The sequence below is a fragment of the Dasypus novemcinctus genome, chromosome 7 (genome assembly GCF_030445035.2).
Source record: "Dasypus novemcinctus isolate mDasNov1 chromosome 7, mDasNov1.1.hap2, whole genome shotgun sequence".
NCBI classification, from domain to species: domain Eukaryota; kingdom Metazoa; phylum Chordata; class Mammalia; order Cingulata; family Dasypodidae; genus Dasypus; species Dasypus novemcinctus.
The window spans coordinates 47,961,109-47,978,889 of record NC_080679.1 but is presented as its reverse complement, the minus strand read 5'-3'; the positions used below and the strand labels follow the sequence as shown (position 1 = coordinate 47,978,889).

The window sequence follows — 17,781 nt, the reverse complement described above, 5'->3', positions numbered from 1 at the left end:
TATAAAGATGAAATGAGATTAGTGGTTATATAGGTCTGAGGAAGGAATGCTAAGGGGTGTGGAGTCTTACTTTTTGGAGTAATTAAATTGTTCTAAAATTTTTGAGATGATGAATATACAACATTGTGAATATACTAAAAGTCATTGATTATACACTTTGGATAGAAGAGCAGAAACAGCAGCTATGTAAAGTGGGGGAAGCATATAGAGATTGAGAGGTGAGGAATTTTCTTTTTTCTTTTTTTTTTTTACTATTATTGAAATAATGAAAATGCTCTAATAATGATGAAGTGATGAACACCCAACTATATGATTATACCAAATACCATTGATTGTACAGTTTGGATAAATTGTATGCTTTATTAATATGTATTAATAAAATTGATTTACTTTTTAAAAAAAGGTACAAAAAGGACATTATTGGACATATGAAAAAATTTGAATATCGAATGTAAGTTATATATCAATGTTAAATTTCTTGAACTTGATAAGTATACATGCATAAGGGAATATACTTGTTTTTAGGAAAGGTACATAGCTCCATTAAGTATTCAAGGATTATGATGTCCAACCTATACACAAGTGTTCAGAAAATGGAGTGATAAATGGATAGTCAGATAATTAGATGAATAGACAGATGGATTGACAGAGTGATGGATAGAATGATTTGGCAAACATGGCAAAATGTAAAAATTGGTGGATATCAGTATCTTGGAGGATGGGGTATGGTGGAGATCTCTGTGTGGGATATGTGTTATTTTTGTACTGTCCTGTAGGTTTGAAAAAAAAGCCTTTTCTTTTGGTCACTTTTGATTGGATTATGTCAGTAAGACATGACATAGATTGGGTCTCCACCCTCTTGCTAGGTCTTATATAAACTGAGAACACAAAGAAGACACAGAGAAAGTAAAGCACCATTTTGATTCTGCCACATGAGAGAAAGGAGAAAGGAGAGAGAGAGGATTCCAGGTTAGCCTATAGGTGCAAAAAGACAGAGAATCCCCAAGAGGCTCAAGGAGATGAGGCCCAGGGAGAAGTGCCTGGTAGACACAGCTGAGCTCTAGGGGAAAGTTGAGAGACTCATAGACCCGCTTCTTGCCTCACCATGTAGCAGGACTCCAGGATCTGTCAGCAGCCAACCTTTGGTGAGAAAGCATCTCTGATGATGCACTAATTTGGGTATTTTCACAGTCTCAGAACTGTAAGCTTACCCCTAATAATTTTCCCCTTATAAAAGCTAACCCATTTCTGGTATTTTGCACAGGCAGCCTTTGGCAAACTAAGGCAGATATGAATATTAATAGAAGGTCTATATTGTTTTAAGCCCATTGTTAAATTATGAAGAAAAGTGCTCTTAGTATTCTGTATAAAACTACATTGTTAAGTTTATACGTGTAATCAGCCTAAGTCTGAAAGTTAATGGAGGCATGGAGTTAATGGACTATTATTGAATATTCTCCTTCTTCTTCTTCAGGTATACCCACAGTATGTATACTGGTACACTTGATGTTGTCCTACAGGTTCCTCAGGTTCTCTTTACTTTTCTTCATTCTTTCCTTGTTCTAATCCTCAAACTAGATGATTTCAATTGTCTTATCTTTAAGTTCACTGATTCTTTTTTCTACTACTCCAATCTATTGTTAAACTCCTCTAGGGAATTTATTTTTGAACAATAAACTTTATTTTTAGAGCAATTTAGGTTTTAAGAAAAATTGTGCATGAAGTACAGAGAGTTCTCATATTACTGATTCCCCACACCCCCACAACAACACACACATGCACACTCACAGTTTCCCTATTATTAACATCTTGCATTAGTGTGGTATATTTGTTACAATTGATAAGCCCATGTCGATATGTTATTATTAACTAAAATCCTTAGTTTACATTAGGGTTCACCCGTTGTGCATACAGTTTTATGGATTTTGGCAAATGGGTAATATTATGTATCTGCCATTGCAGTATTGTACAGAATAGTTACACTGCCCTACAAATGCCTTGTGCTCCACTCACTCAATCCTTCCTCCTCTTATGCTACCCCCAATCTGTGGCAACCACTAATTTTTTCCTTCAGTTAAAAAAAAAATTTTTTTTTAAATGAGAGAAGTTGTGAACTTACAAAACAACCATGTACAATGTTCAGAATTCCCATATAACACCCTCCACCAACATATTACATTGTTATAGATTAGGAGAGAACATCATCAGACTATTACCACTAACTATGGTCTATAGTATATATTTGGTGTGTTTTTCCATACCCCTCTAAAATTAACATAGTACCTTCTTTGATGTTGATGCAAGAATATTACAATATTGCCATTAACTATAGTCCATAAGTTACATTAATTATATTTTTAAAATTCTATTATTTTTTTCTGGATTAAAAAATATATTTTCATTACAGAAGTTGTGAACTTACAAAACAATCATGCACATGTGTAGAATTTTCATACAACACACCTCCACCAACACACAACTCCACTGTGGAACATTTTGTTAGAGATTATGAGATATCATTAGACGATAACCACTAAATACGGTCCATAGTGTACGTTTGGCACATTTTTTCCATATTATCCTATTATCAACACAGTACATCCTTGGTATTGATGCAAGAATATTACAATATTGCTGCTAACTATAGTCTATAGGTTACATTCCCATGGGTAAGAAATTTTAAATTTCTTTTACTATGGTCTTCAGCTCTGTTTGGCTCCTTTTTATAATTTCCATCTCTCTATGATATTCTCTTTGAGTTCATCTCTCATTTTCCTAATTTATTTTAGTTCATATTTTCCTATAGCTCTTGGAGCATATTTAGGACCATTTTTTAAAGTCTATGTCTGTTATGTCCCAGGTCTGATCCTCCTCACTGATAGTTTCTAATACTTTAATCTTCTCCTTTACCTGGGCCACTGTTTCTATGTTTTATAATCTTTTGTTGAAATCTAGGTATTTTCATATTTTAATGATGTGTTGTCACTGGACTTTAAACTTTAAAGCATTTGTTTCTTAAGCTTGTACCCAGCTGTTGTTATAACAGAGCTTTTCTAGATTATTAGGAGCTAGCAAAACAAAACAAAAAACACATTTCCCAGGTTTTGCATGAGAGCTCTCCTTCAGAGCTTATCCATATAAAAAGTTTAGCAAATAGCTCAAGGCCAAAACATGGAGATCTCCTTGGTCCTTTCTGTGCAATGCATCTTGTCTTGGGCATGTGCATGTGGCCCTAGGAATTCCCTATTATTTACACATCATGTCCCCTCTTTCTTAGGAAAAAACAGTTTCTTCACTGTCCTCTTTGTCTTACAGCCAGCAATTCCTTGCCCCAGGCAGCATGACTTGACTGCTTTCCACAGCATTCTGTAGGTGAGCTCTGTGAACCGCCTTCTACATGCAGGACAAGTTCTGAGATAGCAAGCCTGAGATGAGTGTTCTGTTTCAGTCCCTTAGGCTAACACCAGACAGACTGGGCCTGACATACATGCTTCCAGTATGTGTTTCCCTTCTGGAAATGGGACCAGCGACTGCAGTGGAAGCATGGGCCATCTCCACGCCAAGCACATGAGAGGATGGGTGAGGGGCCAGAAGGGTGTCAGGAGATCCTACTGCATTTAAGTAGACCTTTTCTTGATTTGACACCTGCCCTGTGTGATGGTTTGAAACTGTATCCCAGAAAAACATTTCTTAAATTTAATCCATTCCTGTGGGTATAAACCCACTGTAAATGAGACCATTTGATGAAGCTACTTCGGGATCTTAGTCCTATTGCTGGAGTGCTTTATAAGAGTATGAAATTCAGACAAAGAGAGAAAGCCATGGAAGCAAGAAGCTGAAAGCAATGAAACCCAGAAGAGAAGGGAGAGACCAGCAGATGCTGCCATGTGCCTTGCCATGTAGCAGAGGTCAAGGATCACTGCCAGTTGGTCTTTGGGAAGAAAGGATTGCCTTGATGATACCTTGATTTGGACATTTTCCTGAACTCTAACTGTAAGCAAATCAATTCCCACTGTTTAAGCCAAATCATTTCACAGCATTTGCTTTAAGCAGCCTAGGAAACTAAAATACCCTGTTATTGCAACCCTTTTACTGCTTTTTGGAGTTTTGAGAAAAATGTTTCTGCCAGTTCATGCTGGTTGTTCACAGCTTCTGTGTGGGAATGTAGGTATAACTTTATATGAAACTACCAAACTGTTTTCCAGTACTATTTGTATTCTCACCAGCAATATATATTAGAGTCTTGATTGATTTATATCCTTTTCAGTCCTTGGTATTGTCAATATTTTTTATTTTAGCCATTCTAATAGATATGTAGAGGGATCTGTAATTTGCATTTCCCTAATGGCTAATGATTTAAGCATCTTTTTATATGTGATTTTAAAAACACCATCTATATAGTCTCATTGGTGAGGTGTCCAAATCTTTTGCCTATTTCTTTTCTTTCATTTTTTTTTTTTTTTTGGACGTACTGGGGATTGAACCTAGGGTCTTGTACATGGGAAGTGCTCATCCACTGAGCTACATCTTCTCCCCAGTGAGTGTTTTTTTCTTTTTGTTTTTAGGAGGCACCAAGTGATCAAACCTGGGACATTGTACATGGGAAGCAGGTGTTCAACCATTTAAGCAACATCTGCTTCCTTTCGCCTATTTCTTAACTGGGTTGTTTGTTTGCTTTTGAGAGTTCTTGCTATATTCTGAGATACAAGTCCTTTGTCAGGTTTGTGATTTGAATGTTTTCTAGTCTGTGGCTTGCCTTTTCATTCTCGTAACAGTGTTATTTGAAGAGAATAAGTTTTTAATTTTGTTGAAGATGAATTTATCCATTTTTTTAATGGATTATACTTTTGGTGTCATGTCTAGGAACTGCTTGCTGAACCTCAGTTTTTTCTAAAAGTTTAATAGTTTTATTAAGAGAAATGATCTTTTAAGAGCTTAAAGTAAAGTAAGGCCATAAACGGGAGTATATTTTGAATTGACTCAGAAAAAAATTCTCAGGTTATCTAGAATATGGCATAAAATATATCCTTAAAATATAAAACACATTCCAAAAGTAAAGTTCTTGATGACCTCAGAGGAAACAATTTCAACTTTCTGTGTTATGTAATTCTCAGTTCCTTCCCTGGCATTCAGAGGCATAAAATGGATTTGTGTAACACAAAATCACTGCTCGTTGCTAAGTGCAACAGGATAGGAGAAGTCTTGTGTATTTTGACATTAGTACTAGTGGAAGAGAAAAACTTTTTTTTCCCCCAAGAGTCAGACATGAGGTCAGCTTTTACCAGCTCATGAAATTTATCATTTTAGTGAAAATCCTTTGACAATACTAGGGCAAAGTTTGCAATGTCTCAAATTTCTACCAACTGGTTATAGAACCAAAAACCTAAAAATCATTTGAAAAACTATAAATGAAACAATCCCCTTACCAATCTCTCCCAAACAACTACAACTGATTTCAATATACAAGCAAAGAATAGTGCCATGATGGCACTACATAAGGTTTTCTTTTTCAAGGCATATTATAAATATAACTTTCACAAAACACATATGAGAGAGCAAAATTAGCTGTATGGTAATACTTACAATGTACTCTCCCATTAATATTACTATCTTTTTGAGATTAAATGTAGGGAAAACAAGAAAATATGCAAATCAGTTTTTTGTTATATTTGTTTTCTGTTAGTTTTTAAATTTCAGCTCCAAAATGAATCACTTACATATTCTGCCCTGAAAAACGTCTCAACATCCCGAAATTTCCTGCTAGAAAAATTAAATATTTATTGAAGGAAGAAATAGTAAATCCGCTGGAAGCAGAATTCTAAGTGATAAAATATGTTAACCCTGGGGTTGTCATTGATTTAAGCAACTATTTTTATACTTCCTTCCTATTATATAAAAATGAGTCAGTAATTTTATATTACAATGGATGTAAATATCAAGATTATCCAAAGGAAAGCTATCACTGATTACTGGATAGTATTTCGAGGGCATAAAACTTTTCAGGGAATCACAGAACTGATTTCTAATCCTAAGTAAAAGATGGGAAGTAGCTGAATTTGGGTCTGATATCTTCACAAACACTAACTTCTTGGCCCTTAGTTTTATAAAATTCCATAAGGTTGTTGTTAGAAACTGAGATTAGTTTAGTTTTCACATAAAGGAAGAAAATATTAATTGATGTAACCTGGCAGCCTACTGCCTCAGTCTCCCACTCCCGGGTTAAGCAGGAACAAAGGAACCCAGCTTAAGCCAGTCCTATAGCCAGTGAAAAGGATGCACAAGAAAGAGCTAAGTCAATACCAAATCAGCACTAAATTCAACACCTTATTTGGCAAAAGGAGAAGGTAAAAGCTAAAACAGTTGGAATGTGATGGGGGAAGCAGTTAATAAAAAACTGGGAAACTTGTGTGGGAAAGTTAGACTTCTCGGATAGGCTGTAACCTCTGAAGTATCCCATCTATGGAGAAACAGAGAAAGGGCTTGTGTGCTAGGCTTAGGGGTATAAATTGGGTCATTTTTCTTTGTTCGATGCACCAGCTATGTTTTCTGGTTGTGTGTCTTTTCTCGCAAGATTGAGAATAAATCCTTTTCTTCTTCACAATCAGGTGAGCCTTATTTTCTTCCAGGAGATTTCTTTCTTACAACACTTGTGAATTCTGGGGATCTTTCCTCAGAAATAATGGTTATTTGTAAGATGTTAAAAAATGCTGAGAAGTGAGGAGGGAGAAAGAAGAATGAGAACTTTTTTCTCATCATTGTCTACATGTTAATAAACTCACCCTTGCATCCTCTTGACAGCAGTTTTTGAACTTGTGATCCTAGTGCCATTCTCAGCCCAGGTGGGCAGGGGAAGTGCTCACCACTGGGTACTAAAGCCGTTTCTAGGATCTTGGTCACTCTGCTCTGCTCTCCTGCTCCCCATCTTCCTATGCACTTTTCTACCTCTCTCCCTACTCATGTAACCATTGACACCATAGCTGCTTATACTTGTTATTGTAATCGCTATTAGCTTAATTACTTGTTATTGTAATGGTGACAAGTCCACCTCCCTTTGTTTGAATCCATAAAAACTCTAAACTCTTTCGACTTGGGGAGAGAGATTTGAGTTTGGGCTCTGTCTGCAGTGCTGGTCGAACTTGCATTGAAGTCCATTTTCTGAAGCACCGCTTGTCACTATATTGATTTCAATGCACCTTGGGCAGCAAACCTCTGGTTTTCAGCAACATTACCTATCCAGCCAGTGAGACTCTTCCCAAAATTAATGTGAGACAACTTAGCATGGCTGTATTACAAACACTGTCAGTCTAGCTTTGCTAGTTTAGGAAACTTTAAAGTTTTTCTAAAACAATGTTTTTTGATGTACATAGAGCAAAAGAATCACTTTAAAGAATTTTCTAGTACATTTGCAAATTTCCTGTTTTGAAAGCTATGCTTTACTAACAACACAGATGGCTTCATTCAATGATACTGTTTTGGCTATGCATCTAATAATGATTTGAAGTTCAACATAGATCTTCAGCGAAAGAGCTGGAAAAAAAATGCACTTGAGGAGATAATACAAAAGAAAAATGTTCTTAAATGGTCAAGATGGACAAGATTGCACAAGATCAGGCACATTCACTTACAAGACTTAGAATTGTCCCACATTGCCTGATTGCAGGCAAATTTCCTTCTTTTATCCTGGTTCAGTATACAAGCATGTAAGATTATTTCCACACCCAATCCATGCTTTCTCATTTGTAGTCACTATTTGGACATACACCAAGAGTTTCAGAAGTAAATACTTCAACATAATGTTAAATTTATAAATCACTCATTTTACTCACCTCTGGTGTTTGAGTAGCTGAATTCCACATAATTGGCCTCTGAAGGAATACGACCTGCTTTGTGGCCAAATTCCCTTCACTGCAAATTAAAACAACAGCATTAGGGCTTGAGAATTAGTAATTCTATGTATTTCACACTTGGCAAGAATATTCATGTATCCTTTGTAAAATAAACTTTTGATCCAAAAATAATTAAATAAAATGATGCTATATGTTTGCAGGTGGAAGAACAAACAAGAAAAACCTAAAAACGGAACATGATCATTACAAAGAAAACAACTTTAATATTTAAAGACTTGTATGCTTACTATGCTAAGTAACTATTTTCACCTCTTTGTGTTCCCTCTTGGTCCTGTTAAAATAAGTAAAACAAAATACAGTTACTGAGACTGAGCAAAAGTGGGTTAATTTCTCCTGATGTGTCTTTATTTTTCTCTCTCCCCTTCTCCCTCCCCCCCCCCCCCCCCCGTGTTGTCTGCTCTGTGTCCATTTGCTGTGTGTTCTTCTGTGACTGCCTCTATCTTTATCAGCGGCACCGGGAATCTGTGTTTCTTTTTTTTGTTCTTGTTGCGTCATCCTATGTGTCTTTATAGCCAATTCCTGAGACACCGGGGTTTCAAAGAGAGAGTTTTATTGGTTACACAAGCAATGGAGTACAGTAGCCTTCTGACCACAAAATGCCTCCCTGATCTGCATAAATTCTAATATTTTATAACATTCAGGTGCTAATGAATAATTGGGGTGAAGCTGAACACAGGTCCCTTCATTAATAAATATTAAGGTACTGAACAGGACAGGCAGGGGCTGACAAAGCTGGGTCTGTTACAAGGATTTGGGATAGGGGTATACAGAACGAAGGTCGGTTACAAGGTCTTTCATAGGGATATTAAACAGATGTGGGTGGAGTGGTTACCATCCCAATAGTAAGTATACACAAGGGTGAGTTCAATCTAGAATAGCCATCACAATAATAAGCACACACAAAGGTGAGGTTAAGTCTAGAGTACCCACCAACAGGGTGGGACCACTCTAGCCAGCTCCAGTAATTTCAGGTATTAATCTTTTGCTATTTCATAATATAAAGTCATCTATATAGTGAGTTAGGAATCAGAATTATTTGTTAATTCTTTTTTAAATTAAATGTTATTTATTTTATACTGATACGCTTGAATGCTACCATTCTTTTTTAAGATTTATTTTACTTATTTCTCCCCTGCCCTGCCCCCCCTTGTTTTGTGCTCGCTATCTGCTCTCTGTGTCTCTTTGTTGTGTGCTCGTCTTCTTTTTAGGAGACACCAGGACCTCCCATGTGGGAGGGAGGTGCCCAATGGCTTGAGCCACCTCCACTCCTGCTGTTGTGTCTCTCATTGTGTTTCCTTATTGCATCTCTTTGTTGGGTCATTTCATTGTGTCTCGTTGTTGCATCAACTTGTTGTGTCAGCTTGCTGTGCCAGCCCGTCATATCGGCTTGTCTTCTTTAGGAGGCACTGGGAACCAAACCTGGGATCTCCCATGTGGAAGACGGGAGCCCAACTACTTGAGCCATAGCTGCTTCCCAATTATTTGTTAATTCTTAATCCTCAGTTACATTACTATGACTAAGAGATTTAAAATGGAGCTGGCAGGGTTCTTTTACACAGGCCTCAGCCAGTCTTCACAATCTGCCAAAGTACGCAAAGCCTCAAGCATCTAAGTTCCTCAAAATCCCAAGGATATTTGGATACCATAAAATAAGCCACAAGATAAAGAACTAATTTAAGGAGGCGGACCTGGCCCACTGGTTAGGGCGTCCTCCTACCACATGGGAGGTCCGTGGTTCAAACCCCAGGCCTCCTTGACCCGTGCGGAGCTGGCCCATGCACACTGCTGATGCGCCCAAGGAGTGCCCTGCCATGCAGGGGTGCCCCCCGCGTAGGGGAGCCCTGCATGCAAGGAGTGCACCCCATAAGGAGAGCCGCCCAGTGGGAAAGAAAGTGCAGCCTGCCCAGGAATGGTGCCGCACACACAAAAAGCCGACACAACAAGATGACGCAACAAAGAAACACAAGACAATAACAGAAGCAGACAAAGAAGATGCAGCAAATAGACACAGAGAACAGACAATGGGGGCGGGGGGGTGAGGGGAGAGAAATAAATAAATAAATAAATCTATTTAAAAAAAAAACTCAGTTAACTAACTAACCTGAAGGACAATAAGAATATTCCAAATAGTCACCAACCATAAACAACTTGTCTCATCATCTTCTTTCCTTTAAAAATACTTGCCTGGAAATGCCAAGACTGGGACAGGATTTGGGCTGCAACCTGAATCTGTGCTCTCTGAATTGCAATTCTAAGTAAATGTCTGTTGCTTTGTAGCTTAGGTTATTTCTCAGCTGATAGTGTAGTACTAGAAAAACCCAGTATAGCTTAAAATTAAGGCATTGTACTGAAACTTAACAAATAATTATGATTACTAAATCATTATCTGTATGCTTTTTTACTTCCAGTAAATTATAAAGTAGCCAAAGTTTAAATATCTGAAATTACTGAAACTGGCTAGACTGACTTGATCTTTCGAAGCAGGCTAGTAAGATAGGGAATCAGTGGATGGATCTGGAACCTGGCAAGAAGACCACATGGACCTCAATATCCCCAAGAGGGCTGCTGGAAGATCCCTGCCCACAAGATTCTGCCACTCAGAAGAAGACTTCCTCCAGAAGCCAGGAGAAGCCCTGGATATTCCCTAAGGAAGTTATCATTGGGTCCTCATGGGAGATTGATGGGAGAGATAATCAAAACGGTGAACAGCTGGAACTCCTCCCCTGCCATTAGCAAAGACATGGGATAATCAACCGTTCAAAAAGGCAGGCACCGGGCCTGAGCTCTCTTGTGGGCGCTCTCACCTGTGGACCCCTGTTTCTGCCCTCTGTGCACCACTCTTGGTGTTTTTTCTCTGTCATGTGGCCATGAAAGTAAAACCTGGACATTTATAACCTATAATGGGGAATTGTAGTCTGTAAATCAACCCTCTTTATCATTTTTCAGCCCCTTCCTCTCTACCCAGGACCCCTGATCTGTTATTTTCTCCTATTTCTTGTCCTTCCCTATCTGAATAAATTATTAACCTAACTCACCTGACGTGCTCTTGGAATTCATTTCTGCAGCTAGTCAAGAACCTAAACAAAATTCGGTAACACTTTCTATGTGGCCATTTCCTACAAAAACCCTGCCATTGTAATGATTATTCAAGGCAGATCTTACCTTTGCATATGAACGTTTCTGTTATTCATTTCTATTATTCATCTTCCTCTATTTGCTGTACATATGAAAAATCTTGTGGCTGACTTATGTTTTCCACTGCCCTTCTCCCAGAAGCCTTGATCTTGATAATGATTGTAACTTTGTGACTTACCCTGATTTGGTACCTACCCCATCCTGTTGAACCCCTTAATATTTATTAATGAAAGAACTTGTACAAACTCCACCCCAATTATTCATTAGCATCCTGATGTTATTAAAATTTTAGAATTCCTGCAGATGGGAAAGGCAGACATATCCCTGCCACCTGTCCTTCTGTTGCTGGATTCCCTCTAGGTTTTTGGCTATGCTACATTAAAGAAATTAAGAACATACCTGTTTAGTTAGGCAAATAGTTTATTAAGGAAATGAGAGAAGAGGAGAAAAGAACAGATTATGGGTTCCCAGTAATCTGATTGCAGGTTTATCCAGGCAAAGAAGGGGGAAAAAAGAGCCAATTTAATTTCTGTGCTTGCTTTTTTTTTTTTTTTAATTTATTTTATTTATTTCTCCCCACCCCCTCATTGTTTGCACTTGCTGTCCTATTCATCTTTTTGTCAATGGGAACCAAACCCGGGATCTCTGATGTGGGAGGGAGGCACCTAATCCTCCATTCCTTACTTTGTTGTATCTCTTGTTATGTTTACCCTCTTGTGTCTCTTAATGCATCATCTTGTCCTGTCAGCTTGCCCTGTCTGCCCATCCCGCCAGTGCACGGTCCGGCTCGTCCTCTTTAGGAGGCACTGGGAACCTCTGCTCCCTGCTTTGTTGAGTCTCTAATTATGTTTTTCTTCTTGTGTCTCTTGTTGCGCCATCTTGTGTCATCTTGCCGCACCTGCCTGTCTCATCAGCTTGCTGTCTTTTTTAGGAGGCACTGGGAACTGAGCCACGACCTCCCATGTGGTAGGTAGGAGCCCAGTCCCTTGAGCCACATCTGCTTCCCTGTGCTTGCTTTTTAAACCATTAATTATTCCTCCCACTTGCTAATGTTTGGAGGAAGGGTCCCAGCTGTTTGCCGTTCTGATTGATTACCCCACCCGTCAGTTCCCTGGGGGGGGCCCAATGATAAGGCCCTGTGAGAATATCTGGGGCTTTTCCTTGATCCCTAATGAAATCCTGTTCTAAATGGAGAGTTCTTGCGGGCTTCTTCCAGCAGCCTTCTGGTGGGGGTCTTTCCCTCAGGGGGGGTTCCAGGTGGAATTCCATGCCCATGTGTTTCATGGCTATGTTTTTCTGCCAGTTGTCTTCCCATTCCCTAAATTAGCCAGCCTCATTTCCACTGGCATTATTAAACCCGCTTTCTTTCATGATCATCACAGTGTGGACTCTAATTCATCTACCCTAAGCAAAAACCCAGAGGGATAACTAGTCTTCATCCACATGTGTATTTTCGCATGTCTACAACCACTGAATATTTACACTTTTGTGTTCTACACCTTTCACTAAACATCTTTTCCTTGCTTATATATTGATAATATTTTTGCATATTATCCCAAAGAATCAAGCTACCAAAATGTAGTAAACCTTTCCTTTATTATTGGAAAATTAGGATTAAGTTGGTTTCAGTTTTCTCCTAATTACAAATAATGCTCCTATAAAAATATGTATAGTTTTCTTTATTCTTATGAATTAATTACTCAAAATAAATTCTCAGGAGTGGGATTATTAAGTAAAAAGAGTGTGATTTATACTTCTTGGTATGCATTGTCAAATTTGCCTTTAAGAAGAAGAAACCAATTTTGGCTGCCACATGGGAGACACTTCATACACATTTTTGGTTGAGGGACTTCCACTGCAGCTAGTTTTATTTTCAGATGCTTCTTTGTAGTCAGCCTCTCAGTATTCTATTTAACTACCATCATGGCAAATTACCCCTTGCCAAAGACTACTTGGGTTTTGGATTCCTCTGAGGTGCTTTTCAGAGAGTCTCCATGGATTTATGGGAGGAGCGTCTGTAGCTAATGTTGCTCAGTTACGACTTTTATTATGCAAAAAAACCCAAACAAAACCCCACTATTAGCTGGGTTTTATGTAGAGCTCTTTTTCAGGGAAACAAATGCAACATTGAAACCCTGGCCCAGGAGGCATATGTCAACCCCACTGCATTTGAAAATCCCCAACCTTACTGATGATACAGATGAATTTTGATAAACAGAAAATCATCCCCAAAGTGGTACTAGAAAATTGCTGCTGCCTCTTTTTTTAAAAAAAGATGAATTCTATTTTAATTTCACTTTAATTTGACCTTTATTTCCAGTTAGAACAAAAAGACTTGGTATAAAAAATATCACAACTTCTGTGAATAACTTAAATCATCATACAATACCATACAATATACCTGCATAATGCAGGTATAGAGCAGTGTTTTTTAAACTTTGCTGTGCATCCCAAACACAGAGGATGCTTGTTAGAAATAACAGATTCCAGGGCCCACTCCAGATCTCCAGAATTTGCATCTCATTGGACTCCTCAGGTGACCCTGATCCACATGGGAACCATGGCAAGAAGAGATAGGCCTTGAATTACGGCATTCTTGGTGTAGGTGAGGCAGGTTAGTACAGGGGAAGGGAAGACTTGGGTCACAGCTGAAGATCTGGCAGAAAACATGCCCATCAGACAACATGGCTGACAGACCACATGGCCGTGAGACTCTGCCCAGAACCTCCTGAGGGGAAGGCTGCTGGAAAGATCCCATGAGACCCTGGCCATGAGATGCTATTTGGAACTCTTTCTGAAGATCACAGGATACCTTCAAACAAAAGGCCTCACCACTGGCCCTCTGAGAGCTAAGAGGTGGGGCAACCAATCAGAACAGCAAGCAGCTGGGGCCCCTCCCCAGCATTATGAAGGGGGAGGAGGAAAAGGCCTGAGGGAAGCAGATTGGCGTAGTGGTTAGGGCGTCCATCTACCACATGGGAGGTCCACAGTTCAAACCCCAGGCCTCCTTGACCTGTGTGGAGCTGGCCCACGCGCAGTATTGATGCGCGCAAGGAGTGCCACGCAGGCCCGCCCCCCCCCCCCGCCCCCGCATAGGGAGCCCTGTGCGCAAGGAGTGTGCCCCATAAGAAGAGCCACCCAGTGCGAAAGAAAGTTCAGCCTGCCCAGGAATGGTGCCACACGCATGGAGAGCTGACTCAGCAAGATGACGCAATGAAAAGAAACACAGATTCTCAGTGCCGCTGACAACAGCAGAGGCAGACAAAAAAGAACACGCAGCAAAGTGGACACAGAGAACAGTCAACTGGGGCAGGGGGACGGGGAAGGAGAGAGAGAAAAAAAAAAAAGGCCTGAGCTGGGGCCCCTTGCGAGCGACTCACCCTGCAGCATGCCATGGTCTATGTCTCAGGCTGTGTACTTTTCTAGTTCTCTAGTTTCTTAATAAACTCTTTACTCCCTTGCCCACCCTATGGTGTGTCTTTAAATTCTTTCTTTTTTTTAAGATTTATTTATTTATTTCTCTCCCTTTCCTCCTCCCCTCCCCAGTTGTCTGATCTCTGTGTCCATTCGCTGTATGTTCTTCAGTGTCCGCTTCTATTCTTGACAGTGGCATGGGAATCTGTCTCTTTTTGTTGTGTCATCTTGCTGCCTCAGCTCTCCGTGTGTATGAGGCCATTCCTGGGCAGGCTGCACTTCCTTTTGCGCTGGGCAGCTCTCCTTATAGGGCACACTCCTTGCGCGTGGGGTTCCCCTACGTGGAGACACCCCTGCGTGGCATGGCACTGCTTGCGCGCATCAGCACTGCACATGGGCCAGCTCCACACGGGTCAAGGAGGCCCGGGGTTTGAACCACAGACCTCCCATGTGGTAGGCGGATGCTCTGTCCATTGAGTCAAGTCCGCTTCCCCTTAAATTCTTTTATGTGACATAAACAAAGAACCTAGAACCCCAGAACCCAGAGCATTCTGCTACCATAGGGATTATTTGGTCTTGAATGGTAAAATCTACCAATGGTTGTCTAAATAAAGAATGTGGAAACAAAAACATTCATTTTCTGGAAGCATCCTTAGCACCTAATTTATTTCAGAACATTCTCCCAATGTGACATATGTCCTTTAAGTTTTTTGGGCAATTTAGACTATGCAACGGCATCCTGAGTACACATAGTTCACTAGCTTTCGTTTCTTAGTTTATACTCTGAGCTGACTTGTCTAAAACATAAAGGAATTTGGGATGTAGGTGAGGAATTACTCCATCTGCATTCTGATGGGAATCTGGCAGCAACCCCAAGTAGGGAAGAGTATCTCTATCTGTGGATATCAAGGCAGCGTGCGAGGAAGGAGCAGGAGGAGGAAGGGAAAGACCTCATCGAAGCCTCATGGGGTGGAGGGGGCGGGTGACTATGTCAAGAAAAAGCTTGTCAGGGGGCCTGAAGAGCAGAGCCCAGTCCTGAGCTGAGAAGTCCATGTCTGAAACAGGATTCTCTCTACCAATGTTCTGCTTGGTATTTAACAGATTATGCACTATACCCGGGAGAGGAGAGGTCAAACCTCCTACAATATACTCAGTTAAACGGGACAGTGGTACAGTCTTACCCGTGGCTACTGCAGTGTAAAGGGGATTCACCCCCAAAAGGGCAAAAACTTTGAAAGCATGGGCCAGGATCTGTTCTCAGTTCAAAGAAACAAGTAATACTGTAACTGGCCTCACAAAGAGTGCTGTTTGGGAATTCTACGGAGACTGACCTCTCATAGGCTGACAATCTTAGAACAGCCTCCGGATGCCTTTGCAAGAAAGGCTGTCCTCCTTCCTGCTGGATCTGCAGGCCTCTTGGGGAGGTCCTCAGAGCCACATCCCCATCGGAGATATGTTTGAGACCTCTATGTTTCTAGTCCTCTGGGGGCCATTCTGATTTAAAATAAGCCCTCCTATTTTCAAGATATCTGTGGGACTATGTGGAACTCCTTTTGATTTGGAGAATCTAATCATGGGACAGTGAAGGAAAAGAGGTCCGGAGCCCTACGGAGAGACAACTATGGGGTGGGGGACAAGTGAGTCCCTCAGGCCTCAAGTGGCTCCTGAGGTAATTCTGTTTGTTGAGCTGGGGTAGAATATTTGCCCAGTAACACAGGTTTCTGAGAGGATTTGACTGGTGAAGTTACTACGTGACCTGAGAGAGTACTTCAAATGCCCCACATGTGCTCAGATGACAGGTCTCTCATCTCCTCTTTCTTACAGAAAACTGTATCCAAAAAGTCCTGTTAGTTAACTGAGAAATTTAAGAACTTTCAGATTCTATTTCAGACTATTAACGGGCTATCATGCTTTGATGTAATAGAAAAGGAATGCAGCTTTTGAAAAATGCCTGATTTACACAAAGTAGTTTCAGCTCTCAAAAAGTTCTTTTTTTTTTTTTAATTTCTCCTTCCCCCCTCCCCACCCCATTGTCTGCTCTCTGTGTCCATTCACTGTGTGTTCCTCTGTGTCTGCTTGTATTCTTGTCAGCACCACTGGGAATCTGTGTCTCTTTTTGTTGCGTCATCTTGCTGTGTCAGCTCTCGGTGTGTGCGGCGCCACTTCTGGGCATGGGGCGGCTTTCCTTGCGGGGCACACTCCTTGCATATGGGGCTCCCCTATGCGGGGGACACCCCTGCATGGCACGGCACTCCTTGCGCACATCAGCACTGTGTGTGGGCCAGCTCACCACATGGGTCAGAAGGCCCTGGGTTTGAACCCTGGACCTCCCATATGGTAGGTGGATGCCTAGCCAAATCTGCTTCCCCCAAACATTAGTTTAATAGAACATTCTAGAATGTTGCTAAGTGTCTTAAGAGGAAAATGAACTGCCATGAGAGTTCAATATTTCACTCAACTCATTAAAGTTGTTCAAGTTTGAACTTTTTATAACTCCAAAGAATTATGTCTAATAACTGTCATAAAGAGGAAAAATTTAAATATGTTAAAGATGTATGCAATCATATATAGGTACTAATTTGTTTTACTAAAAACATACATCCCCATGTATGTTCCTTGCTGACACAACTTTGCTTGGCATGGAAAAAAATCTCTTGCATTTTTTTTGGTCTTGCATTTTTGTGTATAAATACTACCCATACTTTAAGGCACTTTTTTTTTTCTTTAGGAGGTACTAGATATTGAACCGTGGACCTTGTTCATGGAAAGCAAAAGTTCTTGTGCAATCTGTGATGGTTAAGAGTATAGGCTGTTCAAGTGGAGGTGACTCAAGTGGTTGAGTGCCAGCTTCCACATGGAAGGTCCCAGGTTCATTCCCTTGTGCCTCCTAAACAAGCAAACAAACAAAAATGCCAACTCAGGGGACCCAATGTGGCTCAGTGGTTGAGCACTGGCTTCCCATATATGAGGTCTTGGGTTCAATCCTCAGCCCCAGGATCTAAAAAAAAAAAGTATAGGCTGCTGCAAAGCCAGCAAAGGGATAGTCTATAGAGAAGTTGTGACAGCATTCACTAGTCCTTTCATTCCCTAGGGTAACAGGAATGGTGCTGTTGTCAGCATGAGAGACAGGCCAGCCGGATGGGCCCCAGAGGCAATAGGGCCAGGCAAGATGAATGGATAAGAGGGCTCAGCTTGGGAAGGAAAGGAGGGTAATTAATGCAGAAGAAAGGGAGGAAGGTACCATGACTCCAGAGGCCAAAACCTAGGTCAGACTTGGGGCACTTAGCCAAACTGAAGAGAAAAACAAAAACCAAATCCATGATAC

The 17,781-nt window shown here is 40.4% G+C and overlaps 1 protein-coding gene across 2 annotated transcripts in view; it reads right to left on the bottom strand.

Annotated features, from left to right (window-relative positions):
• Positions 1–17,781, bottom strand: part of RFTN2 (raftlin family member 2) — a 139,574-nt gene that overhangs the window by 55,354 nt on the left and 66,439 nt on the right. For both annotated transcript variants that reach the window (XM_004468470.5, XM_058300412.1), the window contains one exon: positions 7,827–7,905. In XM_004468470.5, coding sequence (XP_004468527.2) covers positions 7,827–7,905 — 79 coding nt within the window. The remainder of the gene's footprint in view (positions 1–7,826; positions 7,906–17,781) is intronic.